The 23,945-nt window shown below is 37.5% G+C and overlaps 2 protein-coding genes and 1 pseudogene across 2 annotated transcripts; 2 read left to right on the top strand and 1 right to left on the bottom strand.

The window, feature by feature from the left end:
* Positions 1 to 4,384: 4,384 nt before the first annotated feature.
* LOC113681156 (acid-sensing ion channel 2-like) lies at positions 4,385 to 9,386 on the bottom strand. The gene is made up of 6 exons (XM_027198221.2): positions 8,413 to 9,386; positions 7,943 to 8,096; positions 7,313 to 7,372; positions 6,771 to 6,915; positions 6,452 to 6,543; positions 4,385 to 5,778 (listed from the first exon to the last, which is right to left on the bottom strand). Exons 1-6 carry the CDS (start codon positions 9,352 to 9,354, stop codon positions 5,642 to 5,644), a joined length of 1,530 nt encoding a protein of 509 aa, XP_027054022.2. The 5' UTR covers positions 9,355 to 9,386; the 3' UTR covers positions 4,385 to 5,641.
* A 413-nt stretch (positions 9,387 to 9,799) lies between these two features.
* LOC149039107 (uncharacterized) lies at positions 9,800 to 10,997 on the top strand (annotated as a pseudogene).
* A 4,890-nt stretch (positions 10,998 to 15,887) lies between these two features.
* LOC113672165 (bile acid-sensitive ion channel) lies at positions 15,888 to 23,110 on the top strand. Its single transcript, XM_027188444.2, has 7 exons — positions 15,888 to 16,176; positions 18,314 to 19,251; positions 19,605 to 19,755; positions 20,292 to 20,357; positions 21,143 to 21,293; positions 21,802 to 21,893; positions 22,617 to 23,110. The coding sequence occupies exons 1-7, from the start codon at positions 15,990 to 15,992 to the stop codon at positions 22,727 to 22,729; spliced, it is 1,698 nt and encodes a 565-aa protein (XP_027044245.2). The 5' UTR covers positions 15,888 to 15,989; the 3' UTR covers positions 22,730 to 23,110.
* The last annotated feature ends 835 nt before the right edge of the window (positions 23,111 to 23,945 follow it).

Raw genomic sequence — 23,945 nt, 5'->3', positions numbered from 1 at the left:
GATACAACTTGGCCCTAAACCTGAACTCTACGAACGGGAGGTTGACTGGGCGACTGAGAACACCTTCGCGACGTAGACATCCTAAGCAGTACTTAGCAATCTGCGGCCTTTCCTCACTGTAGCTCCCATTGCGTGCCTGCATTTTGTCGTCAACATCCGGCACATCGGGCATATGTTTTGTCGAAAAAGAACTAGTCGCCGTGTTCGTACTGGCATATTTTGCTAACCAAAATTGTTGAGGTATGGTCAATCTAAGCTCGAAACAGTCTGTAAGTTCTATCGTATTTGGCGTGTACTGTAATTTCGCCAGCTAAAGGTGTAATTTCTGTTCGTAGAAAACCTGCCTTATTGCCTAATTGCATGTTTACTCGGCTTGATTACTGGAATATTTCTGAATTTTCTTTGGAATACCTGTAGATATATGGTTGAGTTTTCGCTTATGTGGTTTTGCGAACTGCGTAACACTTACATTAAGGCAGTTCGGAAAGCTGCTTACTTCTTGAACAAAAATTTATCTTTAAAATCGGCACTATTAATCCCTACGGTATCAACGAACGCTTTTCATTCAACTATTATTTAGTTGTCCTTTATTCTTGTTTTCTTTTCTAACCCTAAGCTCCACTTTCTGCATATAAACACGCACACAACTCATAATTCTTCTATTCTCTCTGACGAAGGGCTAACGCTCAAAACGTCAGCTTTGAAACTCTTTACGATGTTCAATTTTCATTATCAACTCAGTCGATAAAACCAAAATTACCTAGAAATGTTGGTCACATAATACTACGAGATCCATCCTAAAGGCAGTTGTTTGTGAACTCTGGCGAAGATCAAATAATGATGTAATGAAGATTTTTTCAATTCGTTGAGAAAAATAACTTTATCTCCTTTCACCCTTGATGACTAGGAACTACGATAAGTCTGTGAACTGTTACAATTCCCTTTTTGAGCCACTGGAGAACACGTCTGGTAAGGATTAATTGATAATTATCTCCTCTACGAACTCAAGGTATACTTAGATGATCGCATTACAAATTGAATATTTTTACATGAATACTTGCCTTACGTCCAAACATTTCACGGAAAAAATTTGACGAGAACGTGAGGCTTTCATTTTCAATTAATGCAAAATCGATATTTACCTTGCAAGAAACTGTTGGTTCAATGGTTGTGGTTCAAAGGCTGTTTGAATCTTTAATGAGGCAAACAAACAATCGCCCTAATTTATTAAGGAGAGTATTTTCGCACCCGGACGACTTTAGAGGCAAGAGTTTCCTCTTGTAAATAATTGATTAATTATCAGTTTTGTATTAATCTGACCATGTTTTCGGATACATTTTTTTCCCAAACAAGGCAATAAATGACATAAATTCTTTTTCATTATCATGGCACTGATTTCTTTCAAGTCTGGCGATGTCTGAAAACCCCAAAAAGTAGTTATTTTGACTCATTTAATTTGAAATTTTTTTATTTTTTGGAACGTGGTGCTGATCCTATTCATGACATAAAAAGTTTTGCCAGCATGACATAATTGATAATAAGCTCAAAAGCGAATGGGATAAATCGAATACTTAAATCATTTGTTCTTAGCTCTTCATCAGATTACACGGTTTAACTGCTAAAGATGCATTTGTTTCACCTTCGAAATATAAAGTCACCTCTCGAAGAGACTTTGTTTTTTGTAAATGTCTTTTATTGGATTTAAAATTGAATTTGGTCGATGTTCGGCTTTGTTTTTGCTCTTTTTTTGTATGCAAGTTGTAACAATGCGTAGAGGAGATATGAAAGGGGAACTCTGGCACATTTTGAAAACAACCTTGATTTCAAGGCAACTCACGAAATTTGACCTTGATTTCAAGTCAACCTTGAAATCAACCTTGATTTAAAAAAAGACAGTTTTTCGCACATTTTCAAATCAACTTTGATTTCAAGGCAACTTGAATTTTTCATAGGTGAATAATTAATATTCACGATGTCTCTCTCGTGACTTCTGAAGAGGGTTTGAATAACAATTCTCTTGAACGATTCTGGTAAAACGATTCTCTTGTCGCCCCATTGAGGTAATACAGGTATACCTGTTTTTTATGAGATGTTTCTTTGATACATGTTAACTTTTTTAAAAGTTGCAGTGGTAAGTTTTAAAAAAGCCAGAAAGAACTGTTAGGAAAAAATAAGTCACAGTTATTGAAGTTAACCGATTATTCGCAGGCGCACGCTTATTTGTAATGAAAGGTGTTTTTTTAAAGAAAATTCCCCGCTTTTATTTTTTGTTTGTTTTTTTTTTACAAAAGCCCACGCGGAGACGTCAGCAGGTGATTCCAAAATTTATTTTCTCGCATCGTGCGTTTTAGATTTTACAGGATTTATCTGAGGTTAATTTCACCTATTTTTCGTTTATCTTCATAATTTGGTCAATGTTAGGATTTTTTTTGCTGTTTTTTGTGTGCAAGTTGTAACAATGCGTAGAGTAGATATGAAAGGGGAATTCTGACACATTTTGAAAACAACCTTGATTTCATGGTCTGAGTAAATTTTCGAAGATAGGGAATATTTTCTTGTTCAGATGATGTGTATGATGTCACCGTCAGCATATTCTGTTGAGCGTGACTGATAATTTCGGTTTGGGAAAATGAGCCAAATTGAAAGAAGCGACGGTAAGCTACTTCGTGTTAAGACATCGGTTGATTGAAGAGTATTCGCGTGAGAACAGTAAGTCAGTAAAACAATACGCCAGAATCGTATGGGCTTCTGTTATATCTTCTCTTGAAGTTGCCAGGTATAAGAAATATAGAAATATAAAAATAAAAGTCATTTTCAAATCGTGTTTGAACCAGTATTTTTTAAATTTTTTCCGTTTGGCTATTCTTGTTTCATGGTTGTCGTCTGGCTGGAAATACACGTCGTCTTTCTTGAGATTTTATATTTTAATTAATTTGTAACCTCTGCTGTAACTGCATATATGATGTAGGGGTCATTAAGCCAGCTGTCCATGATCTTAGCAACTCAAGTTACTGAAATACGAAATTTGTGTAACATGATTCTTATGCTGCGAAAGTTTGATTTAAAGGAAGACAAACCAGAACTAGAATGTGATAATGAAAACTTGATAACGAAGAGAGACTTAGGATTCGACCATGAAGACATTGGCAGAAAACTTTAGATAATACCTGGATTTCACTTGTACATCACAGAAATTAATTCCAAACATGAATCAACTTTTCTCTTTAGTTAAAAAGTTGAGTTGATGTTGTTGTCGGCTATATCAAATAGGTTGAATTAGTCACAGAAATGGAACATTTGTGGCATATGCACCATGTTTGAAATGCCATGTCCATAATAAGCTAACAGTGTTTTTCACGAATCAATCTCGCCACCACTTCAGTGTGTAATTTTTTATTTACGCAAGAAAGTTAAAAAGGACGCTAAAGTAGGCAGAATACGGCGAGAGGAACGCGAATAGAGAACAAGAAAAGGCATAAGTGAAAAGGCTAATATCTAGCGAAGAGCAACGAGAGAAGGAAATACAAAGAGCTCCAGGAAACAGACTGAAAAGAGATCATCAACCAAGGGAAGCAAACTACAAAGTGTCTGAGAAAGAAGGGAAGTTAAGTCGTGTCTTATCTGGGTTTTCTCTTACGCTAAGGCCCAGAAAAATTCAAACCTTTTTTTACCAATCGTCGTTAGATACAAGCTTCAGTTTATAAATAATATCACGATTCGGTAAAACAATGACTTTGGCATCCATTGCTTTAAAACCCTCGCGCCGGTTCATCGCTCGAATAACATCTCAAAGTTTTCGTATTCTTCAGGGTATTTCTTGTCCTATCGTTTGGAATGTTCAATGCAGACGTGGTGTTAAGGGAAAAGAAGTAATCTTACGATTTATATTTTGCCTAGAAAGTTTTCAAATGAAAGCGAACGGTGTGAGCAAGTTTCTATCATTCCCATCTCATTCCCAAATAAAATGAGGTTGAGTCAGCGATGTTCATGTTTATATTAAGTCCGCAAATGCGTGGTGCAAACAAACTCACGGGTGAGTGGTGTTAGTCCTACTGCGGGGGTAGTGAATTTCATTCTTTGGTCATGGTACTTTTCAGCTCTATGTTTTCATTCTTTCTACTCGATCCATTCGAAGCCACTTTCTCTTAATGCTCGGGTTGTAATGAACATGCTTGCAATGATATAACTTTTTTCCTAATGCTTAAAACTGAAAAATCAATCTATGAAATTGATAGTCATCACTTTTTGCAGTGATCGAGCTTTGATCGTGTAATTAAACAGAGTCCTGGCAATTTGAGCTCACAAGCACGCTGGTAAGCACATTGCTAGCGTAAAGAATTGTTGTGTACAGTTTTCGAATTCAGGAGCAGTTTTTGAGAGTCTGTTTCTATAGCTTTCCTGGATATTTTCTTTTGAATTCATTGAGTTACATCTCGGAATTTCATAAATGATTATATTTTCTTTTGAGTTACTTGAGTCACACCCTCGGAATTTTATCAGTAAGTAAGAAAGATAAATCCGTATATGTTGCACAAGTGAAGCACATTTTAAACTTTCCGCACGACTCTGGGAAACTATACTTGATGGACTCTCGATCAATTTGCCTGGCATAACTCTTTGATTATTTAATTATTTTGTAGCCCCAAAAAGCCCGGCTTATGACTTTGAAGGTACTGAACTTGATATATTTAATACACGAGGCATAAACAAATCGAACTCCCGCTGCGCGGTCACCCGATTTTGGAAATCACTCGGTAGCCCTTAGGTAAGTCAACTATACATGATGATTACTATACTGTACAAAAAGCATCCAAATGTGACAGACTCCCGTGATCTCTCTTCACACTTACTGTTCACCCTATCTCTAAGGAAGGCATTACACTGATCGTCAGTTTTGAAAATTTGTATAAAACGACATCGTAACTGCTCAGTAACAGTGCAACGGTTGTCTGGTCTCATACTCTAGGAATAATTTTATATTAAGGTGGTGTGCTCCTTTAAAATTCCGGTTTTTTTATATACTACAAAAGCCGCGAAGCAAGTGAAATGAGGCATTACAGTCATATACGGAAGTATGAATGTGTCAGAGATTACCTTAAAAAATAAAAAGCTGTATAAACGATTCAATAGCCATCTCAGCTTGATCCGTTTTCATCCAAATTTATTCTTACTTCGTTTTGTTTGTAATCTCTTTTTTTCTCCACCATTGAAACACTTGACTTCGGTAGGTTTCGATTCCAGCTCACAAACAGCGGGAGGATTTTCCTAGTTATATACTAGAAATCAGCTCTTAGGTAAGTCAATTATACATGGATACTATACTGTACAAAAATGCAACTAAATGAAACACACTCTTCCGTGATCTCTCTTCACACTAGCTGCTCACCCATGCGCCAAACTATCTTTAAGGAAGGCATTACACTGATCGTCAGTTATGAAGATTTGTATATATGACATAGTAACTGCTCAGTAACATTACATGATAAATCAATATCAAAAAGCAAATAAATGACCCCACTTCCAAAAATGGCTGTTCACAACATGAGCCAAATTATCATAAAAGTAGGAATTACATTAAGGTATGTAGATTTATATAAGACGACACCACAGCTGCATGCTCGGTAAGATCCATCTACGCTGGTTATGCAGGCTCCGTGTTTACTACCGCAGGACGTTTCCTTATCTTGGATAGTACGAGTTCCCATAGAAAGTCGAGGAACTCACAGGTGGTCAGAATACTGCACCCGAGGAACAAACCCATGTTGCCTCCAAGCTCACCTAAACGAAAATGACTTTTATTGTTAAATAAAGAAAGTCATGATTTATTTCTTGTTTCCTTTTATTCAATTCCATAACAAAAGTAGTAAAGGCTTAATACAGTTTTACGTAACTTTCTTGCCGAAGGCACTTTTCTTTGGGTTTTCCTTTCGTAGGAACTGGGAAGAGTATGTTTATCAGCACCTCAGAAACACCAACAAACCGTCAAAATCTCAAGAGGATTTACTGAAACTCTAAGCTTTTGCAATGTCAAACGAGAAGAAATATTAATATATCTCGATATATTGATATATACAAGTCTTTTTTCAATAGTGGGTTAGAATTTTTCCCTTTCTGTCTTTGTTATGTTTGTTTTAATTTTTCTTAGAAAAAAATTCACAGTGCAAAGCTTAGGGTTTAAATTAGATCATCCACAGTGGTGGAAGAGACGGGGGAGGGGGGAGACGGTGATTTCGTCTTTCGTGTGAAAATACAGCGACGAATTTGTTTTGGCACAGCCGGAACTATTGGGCTGACATAGATCCAATCCCTGAGAAAATCCGGAAAATTCCGTTAAAAATGGTAGGTTTTTGTTTTTGTTTTTTTGTTTTTTTTGTTTTTTCTGTGAGCACCTTTGTGTAGCCAAAGCATTTTTTATTCTAAACAGGGCGAATCTTCATTATAGTTGACTTACCGAAAAGGCTCTCAGCTGTGTAGCCAGGGACATCTTCGCGTTTCTCGTAAGACAAAAATTGAAATCCCACTTGAAGATAAACATAGTTCTCACTTACAAGTTGAAAAGGAAAACACAAGAAATGTATTAATTTGATAGAAACAGAAATATTTCTGGTCCTTTTTTCAACAGAGTCAATCGGAAATCTGAAAACGTGCTCAGAGATTCTATTTCACATGCTATTCTAAATAAAGAATACTAGCTCCTTTACGATTTCTCTTTCTTCCTCCTCCTAGCTCCGTTCAAAGGCAAATGATCACTTGTATGTAAGCTCACTTACCTGAGGTATTTCTCGCTGAAATTATAAGTTTGTCGAAATATCCTTAATAGCGTATTGTCCGGAAATTTAGCATATGAGACTCGTGATTCATAAACTCTCTGCTCACATGCACTGTTGCAGCCACATTCCGTCAAGTTAAATTCCCCTGAAAATCATTCATAAAAAACAAGTATTGAAAATTGTACTGACATTCTACAGTGTTTAAACAATAAACGCCAATAAACAATCATCACTCAGCAGGTGACGCCTTCGAGCGTACGATTTAATCAATCACGCAGTCCATCAATTAATGAATCTTACATCAATGAACAGTTCAAGTGAAGTCTGTATTTGTTTAAAACTCTAGAACATTTTCTGATAGAATTCGTCAAGAAAATCACAATCATAATAAGTATTTTTTATAGAACGCTTTCACACGATGTCACGGCTGCCATTTTGGCTTGAAATTCAATAAAATAGCGGCTGATACGATGAACCAATAGATTAGGTTAGCTGCTCACCGAGGAAGTGAGAACGACTTATTAAAAAAATATATTTCTTACTTCTTGCTTTTTGAAGACACGGATTGTCTTGAAAGGAACACACAGGCAAACCCCGCAGATCTAGGCAAAAATGTCAAACAAGGACATCATAAGAAACGGGGCACAACTTTGGAATGTTTCTTTGCTATAGTGGAGGCAAAAACGTCTTCAGCATAAATTTCAATATAACACAATATGGGCTTGTCCCGGGCACTGAATAAAGCAAATGCTATGTTCTTAATAGCTTACCGAACGAGAAAGATAAGCCTGAGAGTACCAGCTTTAATCTTACAAAATGTGAAGAGAGCTTGTAGCTTGCTTATGTACCTTATAACTTCTATGCGATTCAAATTTATCTCGAAGAAAATGTCTGACATCAATTCTGGCGACGATACAGTCCGAAAAAGTATTTAGCTGGTCAAAACAAAGAAAGATTCGTGGCTTGAACAGGCGATTTTGTGGTGCAGTATCTTATGTCATATGGTACATTCTTTACTGTCCGGGCAATTTTACAAAAATTTTGAAAAAAAACTTGGATCATATCTTGACCGAACGAGCTAAGTCGATAACACATTGGTATCCATATATAGTTTAAGACAATTCTGAATTCAAGCTCATTCGTAAAAGCACAACATTTATCTTTTATACCACCTGGTAAAGCATGGTTTTTTTGGCATCCGCATTTATCCATACTTTGATTTGACTGACACTGATAGATGCAGCCATCTTTCGTGTATGACTTGATCCCCGCCAAGCTATCCACTTTGCTGCAATTTGTTTTGAAGGGCGCCTGGAGTCTTTTGTACTAAAAGACGATAAAATGGTATACATCAAGGCAGAGAAAGAGAGAGAGGAAGCTGGATTGAGTTGAAAGTGTAAGGAGCCCCTAGGTTAACCAAATACTTGCCTCTCGAACGGAAGACTATTTCCTGAGACATCTACTTGAAGGCTAACCTTGATATGATGCTCCGAGTAAGTGCAGAAGAATGGAAATACGTTGAGATTCGTTTGAATATGTCCGATAAAAATACAAGATGATTCATCCGCAAAGAACATTTCAAATAGGTGGACATTTCGATCAGTTTTACTAGCCTTCTTTGTCACAGCATTTATATACTTACCTGGGTCATCTTGATTGCAACAGACGCATGTGCACCGGGCTGGACTTTAAACGCAGTATGATAATTTACATAGGTGTCTTGGTCATGTACATTAACTGCTAAGCCACTAGAGGAGGCACTGAATGTGGACTCATTTGTTTGAACGTTTAGAGCAATGGCTAAACCAAAATCTGAACCTTCATAAAAAGAACGAAACGGCTCACTCTTCGTAGACCCATTATAACCAGAATTGAACGTGTAACAGATGCCACTATTTGTAACAACTGGAATGAAGTGATGTTCCGAGCAGTTTATTTGTTCCCGGCCTTTAAAAGCACAATGTTTCAAATCTCCACTCATGCTGTTATTGCCAAAGAGGTCATGCCCATACTTAGTAAGGAATTCTTTTTCGTCATAGATACGTTTTGCGTGATTAAGAACACTCATTATTCTCTGCCTGGTCGAATAGTTACAGTTGTCCACCAGAAAGGGACCATAATCAGAAAAAGCGCACAGCAAAGCTTGGCCACATGTCAGATTACCACGAACAGTTCTTGTTTCACTGCATCCGCTGATGTTTAATCCCAATTTTTTAAAGTTTTCGTCCTCATCGGTCGTGTCTATCTTTGTTTTCATGAACTGATTTAAATTGCAGATTGTAACTGCAGGAAACTTCAAGCCATCCCGAGGTGTTTCTTGCGAAATTTCGGTTCTTATTGGTCTTGAAATAAATTTTTTGAAGCTTATTGTCGAATTGTACAAATAAGCACCTAAAGCTGCGAAGAGTAGGATTGCCCACACCAGTCGTCTACTAGCAGGTAAAGACGCTTGGACGACATGTCGTAGCCCATGGACAGTTGTGTTTGCGGCAAACTCTTTCCATTTGGATAAAAGAGAGGGCTTTGATTTTGCCAGTTCCTTTAATGGGGCAGTGGTAGGCTCCATCGACTCCACGGGGATCATTATGGTGAGGAAATCTGGTTAGTTGAGCGTTGAAGGCTGAGAGCATGAATAAGAACATTTCTTGTTATTATTCAGATATCTTTTATCTAGGTTTGCGACAATTTCTCCATTCGCTTTCCTAATGGGTGTACTATATTGTATGGAGCATACTGCTGTGCGTAAGCTAACTACCCAATGCTATAGTCCGACAAAATTTATTTGCATTATACAGCTCTTTTCGGAAATAACTTCTCATCACAATCGCTAATAATGACTTGCTGGCCACCGCAAAAAATCTCACCATCACCGCTCCTAAAACCTCTTGTATTCAGTTCTTACCTAGGATCCACAAACCTAGCAACTTAAGAAGACCCATAAGGAAGACCTTAAAGAAAGCCAAAACGCATACAATTTTTGCCCGCCTTTGATTTCCTTAGAGAAGACAAAACTTATTTTTACTTTTGATATGGCATCTCTTTATACTGTCATTCCCAATGGTGAAGGTCTCCTGGCCCTCAAACACTTTTTTGATCAACGCACTGTTAAGGAATCTAGTTATGAAACACTGCTCCGTATAGCCAAACTCGTGCTTGCACTCAATTGCTTTCCGAATTCGGAGACCAATATTTTCGTAGGTTTTATCGAACACCAATTTTTCAGTCAATACAACTTGGCCCCAAACCTGAACTCTACGGTCGTTACAGTGACGACTGCAGTTGTCCCACCGAACTTGTGTGTGGGAAATTTCCGACACTTCTTTGGCTTTTCCTAGACATCAAAATTTCAATTGAAGACAACAGTTTATGCATTAGTGTTTACTACAAACCTACAGATTCACATAGTTACTTGTTGTATTCATCTTCACATCTATCACACGTCAAGAACTCCATACCTTTTTCACAGTTTCTCGGACTTAGTCTTTTATGTAGTGACGACTCTGATTTTTGCGAATAATCAGAGGCAATGTGCCAGTTTTTCGATAAATGTGGCTATCCTGTTTCTGTCGTTGAAGCGGGCCACCACCGTGCCCAAAAAATTGACAGTCAGCACTATTCCATTCACTCTTACATTTCACCCTCACAACCTCGCGGTTAAATCTATCATTCTTAAAAACTTTGAATTACTCCAAAACAATTCAGAGACTGGCACTATCTTTTCGCAAACCCCACTTATTTCATTCAAACGTGGCAAAAACATTGGCAATTTTTTGGTCAGGAGTTCATTTTTAACCAATGACCATCCTGGAACTTTCAAATGCACTCGCACACGATGCAAAACTTGTCCTTTCATTCATAACGTAGAGAAAATATCGGGACCCAAGAGATCCATTCAGATCACTGATCACATTAAGTGTACCTCCGCCAATGTTATTTACTGCATAACTTGCACTTATTGCAATAAGTTATACATTGGCAAAAAGGAAGACGACTAGGTGACCGATTCCGAGAACACCTTCGCGACGTGGAAAGAAATGACAAGGACGCATCCAAACCAGTCGCTAGACACTTTAATCTCCCTAATTATTCAAAACAGCATATGGCAGTTTGTGGCCTTTCCTTACATCTAGGCAGTTCGGAAAGCCGCAAAACAATAGAACAAAAATTTATCTTCCAAATTAATCCCTTAATCCCCACGGAATCAACGAGCGTTGTGCATTCAACTAATTTATTCCTGTTTTCTCATCACCATATTCCCACCAATAGCGTAGCTCCACTTTCTGCATACAAACCCACACACAACCCACAATTCCTCCAATCGCCCTGACGAAGGGGCAATGCTCGAAAGGTCAGCTTTTTTACCCTTTACGGTGGCCAATTTACGTTTTCAACTCAATTGTTAACACTAAATTACCTGCTATACTCTCCCACCGACGCAGCACTACAGTTTCTTTAGAAAATTACCCCCTTTTATAGACTCTCTCAGTTACTTGTTGTATTCATCTTCGCGTCAAGAATTCCATCCCCAAACAAATTGATCGACAGTCAGCAGTACAAACGGCTCAGAAGGAAAATACTGATCGCATTCCATTCACTCTCACATTTCACCCTCACAACCACGCAATTAAATCTCCCATCCTTAAAAACTTTAAATTACTTCAAAACATTTCAGAACCTTGAACTATCTTTTTGCAACCTCCAATACTTTCATTAAAACGCGACAAAAACATAGGCAACTTCGTCTTTTATATAGTAATGTCTTTTACCTGTTTCTGTCGCTGAAGCGGGCTATCTCCGCGCCCAACAATTTCATCGACAATCAATACTATAAACGTCACAGAAAGAAAATTCCTGTATCATTCTATTTCCTCTCAAATTTCACTCTCAAAACCACGCAGTTGTTGTGAGGGTGAAATGACCCGGTACTTTCTAATGCACCTGCGCACGATACAAAACATGTCCTTTCATTCATAACGTTGATTAAATATCGGGACCCAAATGACCCATCAAGATTACTGATCACTTCACATGCACCTCCACCAATGTCAGCAATTGCATAACTTGTACTTATTGCAAAAAAAAAAAATAGGCATTGGTGGTACAGGAGGACGACTAGGTGATCGATTCGCAGAACATCTACGCGACATAGAAAGGAATGAAAGGGACGTATCCAAACCAGTTGACAGTCACTGAAATCTCCCTAATCATTCTAAGCAGCACTTGGAAGTCTGCGGCCTTCCTATACTTCAAGACAATTCGGAAAGTTGAATACTTCTTCAACAAAAATTTATCTTTCAAATCGGCACTATTAGTCCTTACAGTATCAACGAACGCTTCCATTTAGCCAATATATACTTGTTTTTAATTCTTCTTTTTCTCGTCGTCGTTTTCCCACTTTATTTTCTGTATATAAACACACACACACAACTCACAATTCCTCTATTCGCTCTGACGAAGGGCTAACGCCTGAAACGTCAGCTTTGAAACTCTTTACGGTGTCCAAGTCAAGTCAGCCGATAAAAACCAAAATTACCTAATAATGTTGATTACGTAATACTACTAAATCCATCCTAATGGCACCTGCTTGTGAACTCTGAGGAAAATCAAGTAATGATGTAATGAAGATTTTTTCAATTCAGAGAGAAAAATAATTTTATCTCCTTTCACCCTTGATCACCAAGATGAGTCTGTGAACTGTTACAATTCCCTTTTTTAAGCCACTGAAGTTAGTGTCTGTACATACTGGATTAATTGACGATTATTTTCAATTTTGGCCCTCTCTGATATACTATGCGTTACTGTGGGATACCTTTACGTACAAATACGCTCTATGGATTGTATCAACTCATCTCCATAATCTTATAAGAAGTTGAGCATATTCAAACTTATACCTGATTCACACCAGCAAAACATATTTAGTCAGAGTAGGTTTAACTGAATAAAAATCAGAAACAGAGGACTGCTAAACTGAATTTTCCATAAGATTCGAGTAATTGCTAACTCGTAATTTCAATGTGCTACATCTGAAGTCGACAAATCGTCCCCATAATCTTTGAAAATAAGTTGAACAGATTCGCACTAGCAAAACATGTTTAGCTAAGGTGAGTTTAACTGAGTGAAAATCAGAAACAGAGAAATAAAAACCCCCATTTCCCATAGCTTTCAAGTAATTACTAACTTGTATTTTCAATGCCAGGTGTTACATTTAAAGGCGAAAAACATGAGTTTATGCAGCTTTTATGAGGAAAACAATTTGAAATCGTGATTAAAAAAACCAGCTTTAAAACAGGTTTAAGCTTTGGTGTGAATGAGTTATTAAACTAATTGACATACATAGGCAACATCAGTTTAAGTTCGTAAATGACATAAATGCACGTTAAAGAAATTTTGACCCGTGTTATCATGGGATTTTACATGGGACTCTTCATATTAGATTCACTTCTAGATAAATATAAAAATTTAAGCATACTACAGGACCTTATTTTACTAGATTAAAGTATACTTAGATGATCTCATTACGAATTGACTTCCTCACATTAATACTTGCCTTACTGACGTCCAAATATTTCACGGAAAAAATTCTAGGAAAAAGTGAGGCTTTAATTTTAAATAAACTAAATTCGATATTTACCTTGCAATTAAGGAACTGTGGATTCAACGCTTAAGGTTCAAAGGCTGTTTGAATCTTTACTGAGGCAAACAATAATTGCCCTCTACTTTATTAAGAACAGATTACTTTCGCGCATGTACGACTTAAGAGGCAAGAGTTTCCTCTCTTAAATAATTGATTTAATACCAGTTTTGCATTCATTTGTCCATGATATCGAATACACTTTTTTCCCAGACAAAGTGATAAATAACATTTTTTTTTACATTTGGTGAAAACAAGTGTTTTTGTCTTTCGAGAGAAAAATTTGCGTGGTCATGGCATTGATTCCTTTCAAGTCTGGCGATATCTGTGAACCCGAAAAACCTTTTCTTTTGAATTTTTGATTTGACATTTTTGACATCGGGGGCGTGGCGCTGATCCTATACATAACATAAATAATATTGCCAGCATGATATAATTGATGACAAGTTCAAAGCGTGTAGAATAAATCGAATTCTCAAATCATCTGTTCTTAGCTCTTCACCAGATTACTCGGTCTAACTGTTAAAGATGCATTTGTTTCTCCTTCAAAATATAAAATCACTTCTCGAAGAGATTTTTCGTAAATGTCTTTGATTGGATTTAAAATTGAACTAGATCAATGTCATGTTTTTTCTCTTTTTGTATGCAAGTTGTAACAATGCGTAGACATGAAAATTATATGGATTTTTTTTTATAACAAGCTTTTAAGCGGAGGGAAAGCGGAACAAACCACACTTTGCGAGAGGTTTTTTCGTCGGGCCTAAGGTGATAGCACAGTCATCCAAGAAGACGATCATTGGTAGGCGTGGGTGACGGAAGGTTTCCTTGCCTTTTCACGTTGCTTACTTAGTTGTTTCTTCGGGGTACCACCGGAGCGATAACCTTAGCTTGGCTAGCTCTCAACTGGTCACTGGGCAGATCAAACTAAAGTGATGTACGCAGTAAAATGTTCTTAAAATATTGAATCAGAAAAGGAAAAGACTAAATCATGTCGCCAGCATCGGTATTTTTAGTTTAAGAGGAATTTGTCTTAAAAACTCAATCACCACTAAAAGTGCTATATGCAAAAATTTCCCGCCTGTGTCGAATTTATGGTGAGCACGTACGTGCATGGTCAAGGTCTTTAGATTCTCAAAGTTTACAAAACATTACAATGTGTGAAACAATTGAAAACTACATGAATCAACAAAATATAAATAATTACACCTCTCAACAAAGTTCAAGTAGTCACCCCGGGAGATATCGTGTGTATTGACGTATTGAAACTAAAACAAAACTAAGGAAATTATCAGTGGTCGATAGTGTTAGCACAAGTACAAAGAACATATCACCAACGTTTTTCTCTTTCCTAAAAAATTGTCAAAATTACTTGCAGTTTTCCTGTCAGAAGACTTGTGTAGGTAAACCTTAGTTTTGTTTTGAATTTTATTTTCTGTGGGTTTAATAAGTAAAGGACATTACTTATTAAAATTAACAGATAGAAATTAAAACTCGTTTAAAGTCAGAGGCTATTTTTGGGTGTTTATTTGATTTCCAATGCAGTTCTTCCACAAGAACACACTGTTGATTAAACTTTGCAAGGGGTAAGTTTAAATTTTCATTATTGATTATATAAACAAATAAAACCTTTTCAATCCAACGCAAAAAAAAATAACTGCTTAGCGATATAACTCATCAAGAATCATAGGACTAAAGCATTTTTTCACCCTTTAAACTCTAAGAGAGACTGACGTCTAATTTCTCCTTACAATATCACTCCTAAATCACACATTAAGGTCATGAGAATAAAGGAAATGATCACCAACTAAAGAATCTCTTGATTGTAAACAAATTCTTTTTGTCACTACCATAGGAAATGTTTAGAAAACAGTATAGAGAATATTCCTACTGATGTTAGGGATTGAAGGGTTAAATGCCTGACTTTGCAGAGGGAGACTCTCCTTTAACCCGTAAAAAGCACGACAGCTTTTTTTTTTTTTTTATAGAAATGCACAAATAAAGCCATTTCATGTAACTGGCTGCTTTGCCAGAAGTTGGTTGCAAGCTTGACTTGACTTAATTAATGCCTTTATTTATCCTCAGAGCTTACCTTTTGTTAGCAAGTACGTTTAAGTAGTAGAATTGAGACATCAACCTTAAACGTTCGCTCCATACGTAACATTCTTCATGATGTTGGAAATTTTGTGCTTGGCATGAAAAAGACAATTTCTGTTAATATCGTAAAAAAAGCTTGTGGAACTAGAATTAATCTTGGCGGATGCTCCAGAAATAAAATCTCATCGTTTTCTCGAAATGTAATCACTTTCTGATGTAAAATAATGACATTAATAGTAATATTTGGTGGTTGATTAACGTATGCATATGATCAAACGCGACGTTCCAATTGTATACTGCTAATCTTCTTCAGGTGACGTGGTCTACTGGAAATGATGTTAAATTTTCTCTTGCGTGACTTGCACAATTCTTTCAGGAGACTGGACACGATTAGGAGTGTCACAAAGCTCAGTTCGAAGATAGACCGCTCATCGCGTGACTCACCGAATAATTCACGACGCGATAGAAATTCAAGCATTGTTTGTAGCAGCTTGATGGAAGGAAAACTTACCCATATTCACGATAAATCTCGCGAAAGAAAACCCAGCTACAAGAAAGCTGTGGGTATCAATTCGGTGGAGGACCAAGAAGAGTCTGTAAAATTTGCAAATGGCCCAAACAACTCAAGTCATGTTATTGATGTGTTTACGAGCTTAGATGTTGACAACGGTTCGAGTCTAGGTAAGGTCATTCTTGTACAAATTCTGTAATGGAGTTTGCTTCATCGTGTGAATAAGATGTCTTTGGAATCGAATGAAACAGCTGATTGTAGTCAGGTGCTACTCACGAATTCATCGAACCAAGGTTTCCAAAGTAGTGGTTTTAGTGGTAAACACAGTTAATTATAGCACGTATTTCTGTCAAAACAAACAAGCGTTTAAAGGTAGATGATTTTAGAAGAAAGCATGTAATCCTTATCATTATGGAAACGTTTCCGAAAGACCGAGAATGGTACTGATTAAGTTTTCGTTCGCTTTCAGTCAATTGATTTAAAGTGAAATTAATGAGGAAAATTAAAATAGCGTGATGGTCTCTTTCATGAATATTTCCCTCACCCTGAGATTCAGTGAATGTAATATCTTAGCGAGAACGTTTTACCGGATCTTCTAGACGCCGAGAATATATAATTTTACCTAATTAAAACGAGCAGGCGTCTTCGATTTGCGACTTAAAGCATCTCTCTTTAATATTCAATTTTGGCACGACAAAGATAAACTTTAATATTCATAAACTGCATTAGGCTGCTTATTTTTCCCAACCCTATTACCACCATTGTATTGAGTTTTATAGTTATGACAATTTTTTGAGCTACCAAACGCGTGATTGAAATAAAAAATAAAATCTATCCATGCAGGCCCGTTAGTTTTTTTTCTTTTGTTGATGTAAGCATTTAATTGATGCAATACCTCGCCAATTTTAAGCTTGGCCGACTCGATTTTGAAATAATTATACAAATTATAGATACGTACTCGAAGACTATTATGCTATGCTACATTATGCTCCGTCATTACAATGTTTGCTCCCACAATGACTTTTCCTTCGCAAAGGGGTGCAGCTCAGCGTTAAGTTCTTCACACAGGATTATAATCAACGATAGGTACAGTTAAAAAGTTGAGCTTCACTTGAAAAGAACTAGATTGCCATTTTGGTCAACCCAAACAGGAAAAGTTCCACCGTAAGGTCAAGTATCGAACATTATATTTCGTCGAACCAATTCAGAGCAGCAAGAATAAATCTTTCGGTCGGTAGGATTTCAAACAAGGTATTTTTTTTGTTTACCCATCAAGTTCGATTCGTGAAAAGATCGAAGCTTATCCCACAGTCGACCTTCGTACGTTTTATCAATATTTGTTGGTCGATCCAAGTTGGACTAACTCAACTTCTTCAATCGTCACACTTAACATGGACTTAATTCTCCCATTCTGGTTTGTGTCTTGTGAAGTTCGACGTTTGAACTGGGCCTTGATTCCTCTCCCGCTATGTAAACAAGTATGTTGTGGTTTAATTTTATCCTTGGTTCAAATTCTATTTTCCTTTGTTCAAACTCATTATCATACATTACAATACCCAAAAACAAAAGAAAAGAAAATTTGAACCAAGGATAAAATTGAACCACAACAAGTATGTTAGAAAACACCTAACAAAATATATGTGATCATTCGATAAAGTGCTAACAGTCAGAAGAGAGATCAAAATTTTCCAACAATTCTTTTTCTTTTCCGGCTGAGCTCTCATGGTTTTTTTCATGTCATATCGTTTGGTAAAGCGTTTTAATATTTCACCTGTCGCTGGTACAGTCTTTCTTAACCATCAGCTACGCTGGAATCTTTTTGCTGGAATCTTTTTTGAACATGAGGTACGATCCTCCAATATAACTCGAAAAGATTTCGCCTCGTTCGGCTAGGGACTAACCGTTGATAATTTTAAGGACCCTAGAGTTCTTTTTGTTTGTTTCTGCTCTTAAGATTGGACTGGTCGGGTGTTTCTTAACGACAATCTAATTGGACTGCTTTATTGAACAATCGTGCAGTGTGATTTGGTAACGTTTAAAATGTACAGCAACAAACGCTGCTTAGTATGGTTAAAATTTCGGCCGATGAACACTTCTTTAGTTGGAGTTAAGGTGCGTGGATGGAGATACCGTGTTAATTATTAGTACAAATCAAATATTCTTAGGAAGTGCTTCCCCTTGGTATCTTCAGAACAATATTTTAAGATTACATAGTTACATGTGACTACGGTTTACCGATAGTTGTGCTTATCGGTTCTCTTAACACCAGCTTATTTGAAAAATTTAGGTTTTTTTTTTACTTCTTAGAAAAAACCAACGTTGCGAATAATCCAGTGAAAACGTTCTACATTCAAGATAGTCCTCACGCAAAAGGTGAAGGTGCAAGAAGAGAAAAGTGGAGTGATTTTGCAGAAAGCTCAAGCCTTCATGGCCTCAGAAACGTTTTTGTTCGGTCCTCTCCTTGTGTGCGGATATTTTGGCTCGTTCTCTTGCTGGCTTTCACTGCCTGGGTTCTTTATTCGATGTACAGCAGCATTTTTAAGTACTTCCAGTACCCCATTGCTACGGTCTTTAGAATCCGTTACCCAGAAGAGGGAATGCGATTTCCTGCGGTTAGTTTGTGCCCGATGACATCGTTTACGAGGACTAAAATTTTCATGACAGACGATGATCCACAGTTTGAATCACTAGGGCTGGACTTACCCTCCTGCAAAGCAACAGCGCATGTTAGAAAGGGGAGGCCCTGTGGTGAGGCCTTGCTGTGCTGTTGCTCAGATCACAGCGCCGAGGACGTTTCTGTGGCTCTCAGTAATTGCACCGATGACTACAAGAAGGAACTCCAGGAGATCATTCGGAAAGACAAGAAATTGTTCGATGACAAAAAATTCCAACAAGCCTATGGTCCAAGTCTGTGGCGAATGATCATTCCTGGGACGTGTATTTTTGCTGCACTGCGGAATGGAGGGTGCACTTACAAAGATTTTATCCCCACTATGAGTGACCATGGGGTGTGCTTCACATTCAACTCCGGGAGGGATGGCAAGGAAGCAATGAACGTATCTTATGGCGATACATCTACCGGTCTGTCGATGATATTAGACCTCAATTTGAATGACCACTTAGTTGGGGCTTTCTCTGAGGGCATCCGGATCATTGTCCATGATCAGGGTGTTTACATAAACCCCGCCAAAAATGTCCTGGTGGCTCCAGGGAGTTATGCTCAGATCAGTGTCAAACGGAAGGAGGTAATAAAAAACTGTATATAACTATTAATAATCAACCCAAAGTCGTATAAAGAGGGGAAAGGAGTGTGTTGAATCCACCCTTTCAAACTCCACTTCTCAAATATAAGTTATGAATTTTGAAATCTCTGTCCAATATCTAGCATATTAAAGGTGTAACACCCTGAAAACGATTTGTTCAGTTCGCCAAATAAGCCGAGAAACTACCAGGATCGACTTTACATAAGTGACCAATCAAAAAGTACCAAAGGTCACCATTCACTTACTCAGACTTGCATCGTACAGCTATTTGCAGTAGCACCTTAGACGGAGGAAAGTCTTGTCTCATGGTCTGTTCGTTTGTTTTTGTTTCAAAGTATACAAACAAGAGATCGCCCTATGAAACAAAATGCACCGACAACAAAAAGCTGAAAGGTTTTCCAAAGTACGACTCTGACGGATGTTATTACGAATGTATATCAAATGAAACAGCAAGGAAATGCGGCTGTAGATTACCAAATGATCCTGGTAAGGAAACAAACTGCTTAAGCTCTCCTTGATGTTGTCATTTCTATTCATCCCTTCTTTTTTTGCCGTTTGAATATTCTTCGCTAATTTTGTTTTATCAATTTAATGGATCTCTTTACTCTATCTAAGTGATTGGTGTGCGTTTACACTGTCCTTTATGTCAGGGAAATTTAATGGAGATTGAATGATCGATCATTGGACACGTTGGCACTTTTAATGTAACTCAAATTTATCAATATAAATGCAGGGTGATCAATTAGGAAAAAAGTAGCTTACAGATTGTGGGTGTAGTTGGGATGTAGTACAAACAACACAGGAACTCGTGTTAGTATATCGTATGGTTTACGTTTATGTAATTGATCACTTGTATTATGGGCGTGGTGTTCCTATCAACGTTGGAAGATAACATCTTGCGAGGACTTGTGGAATTTCATAGAAGAGTAGTGTTGATTATCCGGCACTGTATTGTTAAGAACTGTGGGCTCATTTCCTTTTCATGAAATGATTTAATGATGACGATATTTGTTTTTTCTCAGATCGCTTAATTAACGAACGGATCTGCTTCAGGGATGACAGACCTTGCCTTATCGACGTATTTTCTGGTTGGTAAAATTAACAGGCTATTTCCTTCCATCTGGCCTCCTGTTGTTTGTCTGGACTCCTCAGTTAATGTGTGTTGTTATTCTTTAGTGGTTGGGTCTGACTGTGCTGTGCCACAGCACAGTCAGTCAGACCCAACCACCAAGAATAACGGTCTGTCTGCCTTTCTGTCAGTCTCTCTGTCTGTCTTTCTGTAGGCCTGGTCAAGGCTGTTTCAGACAAACGTTTTTATAATATGATATTGTGATTTATTACTCTGAAAATCGATTTAATACCGTCAATAACCTCTGCCAAGAACATTTCCTCTTAGGGCTACCCTCACCTGGACGATCAGACTACACGATCAGATGTTCTCTATCTCCGGGTTCAAACCATTAGCTTTATGGTCACAATATACAGGAAAATGGGTTTGAGGACTGGCATCCACTTTATATGAAATTCTTGGTCAAAAAAATGAAGATTCATAAATAATGATAAACAAGCGCGTGTTGGATATGAGATGATAGATAGCCAACGAGGCCCGTAGGGCTGAGTTGGTTTTAATCACCTCATATCCAACGCGCGAATGGAATAATTGTTTTATTAAATCTTCCCAACTTTACTTTGTAAGAACAAACGGAATGTTTCAAAAACACTTCCGGTTTAACTCGTCATAATTTGCCTGCATGGTGTAATGGCTCATAACCCATGATGGCCAAGCCAATATAAACTCTTGAATTACATTATCCAATGATCCAGTTTTTAATAATGTATAATAACATGCAATCATATGTATTATCTGATACAGAGATGTTGGCAGGAACTTTAAAATGTGACTGTCCCCTCGCTTGTGACGTGGTCAGTTACGAAACAACAACAACTACTGCGGCTTTTCCAAACCCATCACTCATAAAAATATTGCAAACGAGAGGATATAACAGGACAGATGATTATCTGAGGTATGTCAAATGTAGCTAGACTGCTGAATAGTATGTGAAACATTCGATGGAAGTAAGTAAAAAAGTGAAAACCTAAGTGTATGTAAGTATAACTTGTTGTGCAACTATTTAGTTTATGCTTCTAAATTATGAACTTTTTGTAACAATTTCTGTAGTTCTATGAATCGAGTGCGGCCCATTTGTTGCTAGGTTTTTTTTGTGTGTGCATTGTTTTATTGTGATCAGTAGTTTTGTTCTTACATTTTGTTCACCTATCCTCACATTTTCTTCTTGGAATGATTTTTTGCTTGCACAACTCCGAGAGCAGCAACCCAAAAAAATTGAAGCAGAGTAGCTGCTATGGATTGAGGGAACTTGCCCACTTACGGACACAGATTTGCATTCATGTGTCATGTATTACGATATCTTATGACGCTGTATGTATGATATGTATAGAAAACTCGGACTTTTTTAAAAATTTTACTATGATGTCTTTATATTTTTATCTCTGTGCGTTTTTTCTTTGCAGAAGGAACCTGATTAACCTCCAAGTTGCTTACACAACAAATAGTTATGAGGTTCTCAAGCAGAAGTCACAATATGATAGTGGGGCACTCATGGGTAAGTTGGTTTCAGTTATTCTCACGTTTTTTTGAAAGAACATTAACATTTGAATTCCTTGATAATCGTACTGGAACATGCTGAGAAGTTGGTCCGGCTGCAGTTGTAGTTCATGAGCTTGATATAATTACCGTTTTTCTGTGGGACATCTTTACATGAGTTTGTTTCCCTAGTGAAAAAAAAAATGCATCCTTTTCATCAATGATGGTTTTTCGTCAAGCTCCGACACCAATCTCCGATATACATCTAATGGAAGTACCAATCCGATGAAAGGTTAAAGTCGTCACTAACTAATAATAAAAATAGACAACCTGCCTGAAGCGCGGGAAAATAAGAGTTTCCAAGTTGGAATTGGCTTTGGTTTGGCATTTGATTGGTTGAGAAGGTGGCGCGAGTTTTTTTAGACCAATCACTGAACCAAAACCAGAGCAATCCAGGATCACGTTCGATACTCAATTGAATACTACTCTATTCCAAGGGGGTTTTATTCTTAAGTTATCTCCAGAACACTCCCGATTTTTATACGTAAATCTTTTTCTCAAAATAGGCAATGCTTTGTCGCGAATCTTTTCGCCTTAGACATCAGATGTAGCCTCCATTCCTTGTTAGTCATAACATTCATGTAACACTGTGTCAGTGGTTGAATTCAAGTTGCTTACTTCATGGAGGTAATCAGTTGAAGCAAACGCCATTTACTCACAGTGATCTGAACATTTTTCGTAGGAGAAATTGGGGGCAATCTTGGATTGTTTCTCGGCTGCAGTATTCTCACCATTATTGAGTTTATCGACTTCGCCATATACTTGTACCGCACTCGAAACAAGAAGAAATTCTAACATTTAGGACCTCAGAAGCCTCTTTGAGCTCAAGCTTATTTATCGAAATGGCGCCTAGAAATTAAAATCCTAAGTTACGAAGTAGACAGGAAGGGGCCTTCTCCATGACACCCATTCTCCGTTGTGAAATAATTATTTCTGTGAACAACAAATACTCTCTACACTTCAACTTAAACGCGTGAATCTGAAGAATCTGTATAATCCTTCGAGCGAATGTGCGGGCGTGCTGAAACACGAGGTAAGCAACTGTATTAGCCACACTAAGGAAGGCGCACGGAAATTCGTCACCGCGACCTTCCTTTCAAAAATTCTAGCTTCGCCCCAGATGAGTGTTATTTTTGACAAACGTCTTTCAATAAAAAATTAGCCAAACAAGATAAAGTGTGTTTATCTTTTCTTTCTTCTGACAAGAGAAATTTTGTGGCTGTAACCAATCCCACTACCAACCAGCGCGAATTAAGAGTATATTTTTTCATAATACAAACACGCAAACATTTAAGAATTTTTTCATGCTTAGAGTGCGTATATCGAGTTATGGATGCACGCAGGAAGTTTGGAGAGCACGAAAAATGCGTAAGAGTAGCTCGAGGCGCAGCCGAGAGTAACTCTAGCTTTTTGAGTTCTCTCCAAACTTCCAAGTGCATCCATAACTCGATATACGCACGCTGAAAGCATGAGCAAATTATTTTATAACAGAGCGACAAAAAGGATCTGCGCGAAGAAGCCTTTTATTGTGATAGAGTGCAAAATTCTCACAACGCACAAAAAAGTAAATAAACTTCCCTATTGGCTGGTCAAAAACACGTCACATTTTATTCTTTAGTTTAAGCGAGGACATTTGATCCAGTTTACCGATAACTGTGAATGAAAAGCTCAAAATTTACGGGGAAAATGGAGAAAATCAAAGCCAAACGAACTCAAGTGTCACTAAAAAATGTTTTAAAAGTCAAAGACCCGAAGTTATCAAGGGTTTTGATTGACCAAAATAATGTTTACGCTACCGTGCACGGTGCAATCGGAGGAGAGAGACAGCAGGAAACTTGTAGTTTTCTCTTGGGCAACTGTTATTTTTTAGTTCTGGCTGCAGGTAAAAAAAATGCTCACGTCATCGTATTTACGCACGGGCGTGCGTAAATGAAGATTTTGTTCACAGCGGCTCAATAGGACTTATATAGGACAAGCACACGCGCTATATTATAATCAAAAATTACTAACG

This window comes from Pocillopora damicornis, chromosome 10 (genome assembly GCF_964200805.1).
Source record: "Pocillopora damicornis chromosome 10, jaPocDami1.2, whole genome shotgun sequence".
NCBI lineage: Eukaryota > Metazoa > Cnidaria > Anthozoa > Scleractinia > Pocilloporidae > Pocillopora > Pocillopora damicornis.
The sequence above is the reverse complement of the archived record's forward strand: the minus strand, read 5'-3'. Positions and strand labels throughout refer to the sequence as shown.

Bases quoted from the DNA above. Each gene is read 5' to 3' on its own strand.
- LOC113672165 (XM_027188444.2), top strand. From the start codon at position 15,990: ATGGAAGGAAAACTTACCCATATTCACGATAAATCTCGCGAAAGAAAA. The intron at 19,756-20,291 runs GTAAGGAAACAA...GTTTTTTCTCAG, and splicing joins TAGATTACCAAATGATCCTG to ATCGCTTAATTAACGAACGG. The intron at 21,894-22,616 runs GTAAGTTGGTTT...CATTTTTCGTAG, and splicing joins TGATAGTGGGGCACTCATGG to GAGAAATTGGGGGCAATCTT.
- LOC113681156 (XM_027198221.2), bottom strand. From the start codon at position 9,354: ATGATCCCCGTGGAGTCGATGGAGCCTACCACTGCCCCATTAAAGGAA. The intron at 8,097-8,412 runs GTAAGTATATAA...ATCGTCTTTTAG, and splicing joins TTGCAATCAAGATGACCCAG to TACAAAAGACTCCAGGCGCC. The intron at 6,916-7,312 runs GTAAGAAATATA...AATGATTTTCAG, and splicing joins GTGTCTTCAAAAAGCAAGAA to GGGAATTTAACTTGACGGAA.